At 35.4% G+C, this 8631-nt stretch overlaps 1 protein-coding gene across 1 annotated transcript in view; it reads right to left on the bottom strand.

The window, feature by feature from the left end:
- LOC106474895 (major facilitator superfamily domain-containing protein 6-like) overlaps positions 1-8631 on the bottom strand; it is an 18786-nt gene that overhangs the window by 2692 nt on the left and 7463 nt on the right. Inside the window, exon 3 of the mRNA XM_013935591.2 lies at positions 6592-6741. Within this exon, the coding sequence (XP_013791045.1) occupies positions 6592-6741 (150 nt within the window). The remainder of the gene's footprint in view (positions 1-6591; positions 6742-8631) is intronic.

Here is an 8631-nt window from a genome sequence, read left to right as displayed (position 1 = left end):
CTAATAAAAGAAGACTATAATGTTCATCTCATTTAGTATATTACAACACAGTTTCAATCTGAAAAGTTTGATAATATAGTTGACATGTACTCCCTAATAAAAAAAAGCTCCTTTATTCTCCTAATTTAAAAGAGACAGTAAAGCAGAATTTACAGTACTGGGAAATCAATGATCATCTAAAACCAAAACACAAATATTTTAATTGAAAATGTATAAATCAAGAATAATCTAATTACTGAACTAAGCATTATGAAATAATTGATTTTCAACACATTTTATAAAATCTTCAAATGTACAAGTTCCCATAATTCAAATATTTTTTGTTGCTAGAGTCAACTGATGAAAAGTTTTTCAAAATATATTTGAGCTTCACTCAGTCACTTCTTTATCTCTGACTGAAATATATAAATTCAGGAGCAAACACTAAGCAAATCCATAGTAATAAATAGTGTTAATTTGTGGTGCATTAATCTTGGCAAAATTAAAACAAGCTTGAATAAATCGTGGTGTTTATTATAGTATAGTGACTAGATAAATATATTGTATCTTATATACATTAATAAAATGGTTACAATATGCTTCTTACTTGCTAATCTAGTATACATTATGTTTAGTTTTCATTTCTTCAGAAAAACTAGAATTATATATTGTATGATTAAACTTCACAAGCCAGATTATTATGTAAGAGAAATCTAATAGAAAATACCATAGGTGTGAAAAAAAGGTGCAGCCAAGAACAAAAGAAGATTCAGCATGTGACATAAAAGAACAAAATCAAAACTGGTGGCCAAACTGGTAGCTACACTTAAAGCACTTATCCAATTCTTATCAATGCTATAAGTGTAGTTACCAGTTTGGCCGCCAATTTTTATTTCATTCCTTTAAGTTGCACACTCAATCCTTTTTTATCCACACCTAAATTTCACAACTGAGGTGCTTCTGATTAGATATCATGACATTTTGTGAATACACACTAAGTAAGTAAGTAATACTTGATAATAACCAACATTAGCCTTAGAATCACAACCCTATTATTCAGAACAGATCTTTACTTTACAGAACCAATCAGATTATTTAAAATATATGGTGGTAGTTTTCCTCTCTAAAACAGTGTTAATAGCCTCCTTTATAGTAACACCATGGAATTTAGATTAACTGTTTCTTGTCATCACCCCCATGCAATCAGTATAGCCACATCAAGCAACATTATTTATGCTAATTGCTTTAGCTGGTATCACGTGATGCTGAATGCTCTTTAATTAAGATAATTTCATAAAATTTAGTAAATTTGTGCTGAAAAGTTGGCAACGAATAATCAATAATAACCATCCACCCGTATGATTCTTTTGAAAACCTGAGCTAGAAACTGCTAATCTAGTTTACTTGGCCTAACCAATACTTATGTATCTGCACGTCCTTTAACCTTAAATTTTACTGCTTTAAATCAGCTGTCTTTAATCCGAATGATAAAAAACTAAAAACAGTCCAGTTTACTCTTAGTTGAAGATGTAGTAAAAATGTTAGACCAAAAGTTTACGTGACTTTTTCTGCAAATCTGAACAGTTTTTGTTGAATAACTTTGTACACGTGGCTTATATTTATACCAAATGAGACTCCTAATTGTAGGTTGAAAAGGATTATCACTGTACCAAATGTAAAAAAAAAATCCATAAAAGTTAAGTATGTGTTTCTATCAAATAAAGTTTCCATACTTTTGGTGCAAATAAAAAAAGGAAGAAAACTGAAATTGGAGGTGTTATATCCGGTATTTCTTAATGGATTGGCTTGAAATTTGGTATGTGAAGTAAGAGACAAGTAGAACACATCCACTGAAAATATATGATAGTTTGGATGATAACAGTCCAAGATACAGAAGGTGGAAATTCGCTAAACTATCACTCCTGTTAATAATAAACAGTGTATCCTGCAGCTGATTGTTTTGAATGCATGACACATTGCTATGTGTCTTGATAATGTCAGATATTTGATGTTATTATCACAGCTTGTTAGGTTTCTCAGCAAAATGTATTCCAGATTTTATAAATAATGAACTTATAGCTACAAAAAATGTATTTTATAACACCTCGTAGAACTTGAAATTTCAAGATAATATATATGTATATATATGTGTGTGTATTTACAAATAGTTTTTATGTGGAATCTTTTTGCACTAACATTCTTCCTCAAGAAATTACTCTTTTGTGTAGAGAGTCATTGCATTCTTCTTCATATACAATTAAAAATTTGTTTAGGCATTTTTTGTTTCTATGTTCATGACATTTGTGGTTTAAGAATCACTTTACTGGTTTTTATTCATAATCAAGTTAATAGGTTTAGTATGGGAGCACAGCTTGTATATGCTATAGTTAATTTCTTTTTTAACTCTTGTGAACAAATTTGTTGAGAAAGTTATACTTTTCCTACGCTTAGTAAATGTTTTTCTGATAGGTACTTACCTCCTCTCACATAAACAGCTATTCTCATTCATTGCTGCCCTCTATATGCAAAAAAAATATTTTTGCATGCCACAAGCCTTGAGCTTCCACATACCCCATGATCAACATGGTTCAACTGAATTTTGCATGCAAATCATCATGTGTCAATCCTCCACCAATAGGAGTGTGACACACCCTCCTGACACATGTGACTTCCTCTATTTGATTCTACTGAACCAGCACTTCGATTGTTGGCAGAAAAAGGAAACACCAGTTTTCAGTGGGGAGGAAGGGTGAGAGGAGGTGATTATCTATCGAAAATACATTTTCAGTACAAGCTGCCCAGTGTCGGCTAACAATATGAAGAATTGAATTTTGGCAAAATGCTAGAAGTTCTTCAAAAACCTATAGAATAATAGGTTTCTTTTTTGTGAATGTAAAACACTTAAATACACCAGTTCGATTTTCAGTATAGGAAAATTATAACTTCCGATACGATAACTTACCTAAGCTCGCATATATAGCTACAATCTAATTTTGAATAGGTGTGAGGGAAAGAAAAAAGCTTCTGTCAAAAGTGTCTGAAGAACACACTAAGGATGGGGGAGGGATTCACACAGTAGAGGATCATATGTGGGAGGCCGCACCACTTCTGTACCAGGTATACTCTACGCCCAGTGTGGAAAGAGGTGATGCAGACATGGGTGGAAAAAGGGAGGAGCACATGGAAAAGGGAGAGAACAATGGTTGGATATATCAATCTCAATCCCATAGATGACAGTAATGTGGGTGAGAGTAAAAAGGATGTGCCTCAAGGAGTAGAGTGGCTAGAGCATGATTGACTATGCATGTTAACTGCATCCAAAACCCAGCCACCAGAAACCAACATCCACGAGGGGGTAGGATGAGGAACATACCCTTAGTAAGTCAACTACAATCAAAACCCAGCCACCAGAAACCAACATCCACGAGGGGGTAGGATGAGGAACATACCCTTAGTAAGTCAACTACAATCAAAACCCAGCCACCAGAAACCAACATCCACGAGGGGGTAGGATGAGGAACATACCCTTAGTAAGTCAACTACAATCAAAACCCAGCCAATGGGAACTGACATCCATGTGGGGGAAGGAAAGATGATCATACTGGCAGAAAATCAACTGAAATCCAAAACTCAGCCATCTGGTAGGAGTAGGAATGAGGATCATACCATCTTCACCTCAAGTTCAGCAGATTGGAGGGAAATATCATACCCACTGATCTGTGAACAGGACACATGATAGCAAAGTAATAAAATGTTTGATTGAATCCAGGTGATCAAAATAATAAAGATGTACCTGTATTGTAAAATATTCCACTCAAACCAATCAGACAGGAACTACCCCAGCACAGTAACGTCCTTGGTATATGAAAATCTTCGAGGGATAGTGCAAGAGGAAGAACTTTAATAACCTGCGTTATCATCCACTGTGACCTACAACACAGTAGCAGTAAATATAAGTCCAATTAAGTGAGGGAATAGAGATGCCTATAATACATGTGTGAGGATTTATGTTGACTGGTCCAGCTCTGAATCCAAAACCCAGCCAATGGGAACTGACATCCATGTGAATGTAGGATGAGGGATCCCAATCAAAGGGGTGTACTGCAAATTTCACGATTCACTCTAAAGTTACAACATCCATTGAATAGACCCATTCAGAAATGGAGCATCAGATTGGAGAAAATCTCGTCATCTACACCAGCAGAACATCACCACCAAACTACTTTCAACTGAATGGATTCATTATTGTATTTGTATGTATTGTATATCATTATCCCATTCTGGAGAATACCTCCATGGTCCACCACCTTAGCAGCTTGGAACTGGAAAGTGGTAATTAGGACTCCTGTAAAAAGGGGAAGAAAATGTGGTGGACAGTCCAGAGGAATGTCAATACTGGAGACCATGCAAAAGGAGACCAAGAAAACCCTATTTTGAAAAAGCAAATGAATCCTCATGTTTAAAATAAAAGGAATGGCAGGAATGGGCAGCTATTCCCTTCTGCTTTATCCATGAAGTCCATGGGTTAGTACGGTCTGGAATGAGCATATGAATGAAGCAAATATATTGTGAAGAAAATCTACAAGTGATCTTGTGGAACACCCAATCTCAACAGTGTGCATTTAGTGGCCATGGAAGTTATAATTGTTAAGTCATCCTGGCCTTATAGTGTGGATTTGAATATTTTAAGTATACCTGGACAGGCACCACTCTCCACAGAGCAGGATCCAGAAAGAAAAAAAAACATGCCCCTGAAAATAAGAGGTATATATACAAAAAGGTAACTTAAGCAGTCACAGTATCACCAAAGAGTGAAGGATGGCGATAGGTGGAAGATGGTACCCCGACGAGGACGAAACAGCTACCCGAAGCAGATAATGGGAGATAAATGTATGAGGTGTAGCTCCAGTGCTTGACTGAAAAATTACCTCCAATATATGATGGGGGTGAGATGCAGGTAAATGGGAGGTTGCCTGATTGGAGTGAAGACACCAGGAATTGATCATGGAAAAAAGGAGACATGGAAAAAAAGGCAAATCAAATCAACAACTGAATCAAAAGGGTAAGGGAGGAAGGAAAAAGTAAAAAACAGAGGAGTGGTGCCAGGGAATGAAACAACAGAAAAGGGAACCAAGAGAAAGAAGCCTTGAAGGCACTGAAGCTGCCCAGAGCATGTACTGGACATAGAGGCCATCCAGATCTGACCGGGAATAAAGGTGGGAGGTGGAAGGAAATGAATACAAAGAAAAGAAAGAATATGCTGCACATGCTGCCAAAATGGAGGATAGAAAAAATTCGACCCAGATCAAAAAGAACAGATCAAGCTGAAGCAGCTGAGAAAACCAGATCTCTGTTGGCAAAGATGGAGCAATCAGAAAGACCTGTCACAGAGTGGCAAGGATGAATGAAATACCCTGAGGAATGGGATGAGAAATAAAGGTATAAACAGGTCTCAATCCTGTCTGAACACATCTAAAATCAAAGCAAGTGGATAAGGAACCAAAGACAAAGACATACAGATCTGAAACAAGCTCAAAGGGCAAGCCACAAAACTGGTACCAAAGCCTGCATTGAGCAAACCTAGGACAGCACCACGAGGAATGAAAATAAAAAAATGGGCATAAGAATACAAAACATCAACCTCAGTCCTGGAGAAATGGCTCACCAGATGGGATAAAATACATAATAGTAAAAAAGGGAAAGAACCATGAAGTGATTGAGGCAGGACAGATCCATCACAGAACACCAATCTGCATCAAGAATACACAACTAATGGAAGAACTCTTAGATGTAGGACAGGTAAATGATGGAAAGGTGCCAAACATGGAACATGAAAAGAGAATGCAATGGCTAAAGAGACAAATGAGCAACCAAAAACAAAAACATCAAATGTAGCAACACAGATATCCCATGTGATGCTAAAGTCACAGGAGTAGCATCCCCAAAAAAGGATGGACCAATGGAGGAAAAGAGTTGTCCATAATTAGAAGTGGAAGGGAAACGAACTTGATACAAGACACTGTCTCACCACAGAAGATCTTAAAAGCAAAAAAACCCATGTGTGTATTAAAAAAGCCAAAGATGCCAATCATCCCAACCTGGAGTTAAGGAGGAGGACGTCCCACAAAAGTCCCCATGAAATAGGGCTCAGGATGAGTAACAATTAAGAATTTGTAAGAGTCTAGCATTTTGTTTGTTTGTTGTTAAGCACAAAGCTACACAAAGGGCTATCTGTGCTTTGCCCACTGTGAATATTGAAACCAGATTTTTTGAGCTACAAGCCCCTAGACTTATTGCTGGGCTACTGACGGGCAGAATCCTATTTGTTTTCAATTGTAACTTTATTTTTTTCTTTGAATTAGTTCACTGAAATTGGATATATTCTGGTCTGAACAACCTCAAGTTACAGAAGCATAGAAAAACCTTTCAAAAACACCAAAAGTACAAAACTTAATATTGATTAAAATGCATTATTCATGATAATGTAGCTATAACATGTGCTCTGTAAATAAAAAGATAAAAAGAAAAATAGGTTATGATAACTATACTGACAAACACAATCATTGTGAGTTCTATATGAAAAATGCAGTACTATGTTTTTAACTAACAAACCTTTTTTGGCTTCTATTCTATTTAATATAAAGTGGAAGATACAGTGAAGCCCACAGGCCACTAAAGCTATTAGTCCGGCTACTTGAAACGTTAAACCACCTCCTAGATGATCAAAGCCAACTCCTCCTAGTAAGCTACCAACAGCAACACCTAAAACATTCATATTACAAAATATTTGATGACATAATAAATGCAAAAAAATAGTTTTAAGAATTAGCTGCAAATAATAAAACATTGTTATAAACCCCACACAAGTTAATATTTAATTCCTTTACTTTTCACAATAACTGAGTAATGATTTCTGCTATTTGTTAAAAAGAAACTTAAATCCCACTCATTAAACATTATAGAATACTAGTACACATAATTTAAAAATGACTTTAAAGCTTAATATGTTCACTGCCAATTCAAGGAGCCATTGGTATTTTTTTTTTAATTAGGAGCATTTTAATAGTGAAAAATAATATCAGATAGAGTATTTATGGGGATATGTGCTTAATCAACTAAAATCTATACCATGACTCACATGAGTATCATTGGTACTGCACATTTTTTGTAGTGCTGCAGGACAGACATGTGCATCATCTATTTTTTATATCTTGTCTTAATTTTTGGGTATGTTTTTGAATGTACAAGAAAAAAATATATCACATCCTTTAATGATATTTTCTGATATACATCAAATGTAAAATAGCAAATAAAAAGAAAAAATTCTACTCTTTAGTCATTATTTACTGATGAGCTTTTGTGAAACATGGCTCTATACAAAAGGCTGATTTTCTAGGACAATGTGTTTCACAATAACACATTGTGTTTGACTTTCGCCCCTTCAAAACATACTTGACAACGCTTCCGCATAGCCTTTCCATGGTCATTACGTGAGAGTTTTGATGGTTTATGAAATACTTTTTTTTGTTGATTTCTGGTGATGAATACAAGTAGGCCTATCAAAGGATGAAAAATGTATAAGCTTCCACATAACTGAAAGGTGAAACTCATACAAAGTTGTTTTTTACACGAGTATTTTCTGAACAAATAAAAAGCATTGAGCACCATCATCTGAACAATATGAATGTCAAATCTCATGTACCAGTGCATGTCCATGGATAACATGAAATGATTTGATCTATACCAGACATGTATTGTGCAATAGTCTTAGGTTTGCCAGTAACATTTTCTCTCCTTTTTGTAGTCTACCATTTCATCCATAAAATCAGTTAAAATTGGAAGAATTTCCCTTTTATCTTTCCATTTGGTTATTGCCACACCATTAGAATACTGACACTTTTTTCTCCTTGTTTTTAAATTTTGCACAACTTGTGATTGTCTTTGTGATTAAAGCAAAAAGTTCCAGTGCAGTATGTATTTATTTCTAGAAGTTTACATGCCAGGAAATTACTGTTATAAAAATTGTCCATGTAAAGGGCACGACTGTCTTAATAATTCCATGAGATGCAGAACAACATTCCAAGAATACCTCTGTCCTCCTATATGATCCAATATGCCACAGTATACAGGAGTTTTTACAACCAAACCAGAAGGCTCTGTGAGAATGATAAAGTTTTATCTCATATCTGTGTCTTCATAATACTTATCAAGGGAGAGCTCCTTATAAGGATAGTATGTTATCCAATCATGAATTGAAAAGTCAAGTAGTGTCTTTTTGTTGTTGTAAAGTCTGTCAGTAGGTGGGTCATCATCAGATTTGGGATTTCTAGTGAAGTGTAGACATCTCTTTATAAGATGGAAATTATTTGTGCTCATGTTTGATAATAATATATTTGTGTCCACTAGTCCTACTATTCTCATTGTTAAATATAAAAAAAAAGATGATACAGCAACACTATCAATTTCCTTTACAATCTGAAAGACTTCAGCCTCTTGTTGTATGACAACCCTTCCATCCCAGACACCATTCTAGTGACCCTTCTCTAGCCCTTTCCAACAATTCAATGTCCTTCCTAAGGTAAGGAGCCCAAGACTGAACACAATACTTCAAATGTGGCCTAACCAGTGACTTGTACAATGAAAGTATAACCT

This window comes from Limulus polyphemus, unplaced genomic scaffold, assembly GCF_000517525.1.
Source record: "Limulus polyphemus unplaced genomic scaffold, Limulus_polyphemus-2.1.2 Scaffold7828, whole genome shotgun sequence".
In the NCBI taxonomy this organism is placed as follows: Eukaryota; Metazoa; Arthropoda; class Merostomata; order Xiphosura; family Limulidae; genus Limulus; species Limulus polyphemus.
The sequence above is the reverse complement of the archived record's forward strand: the minus strand, read 5'-3'. Positions and strand labels throughout refer to the sequence as shown.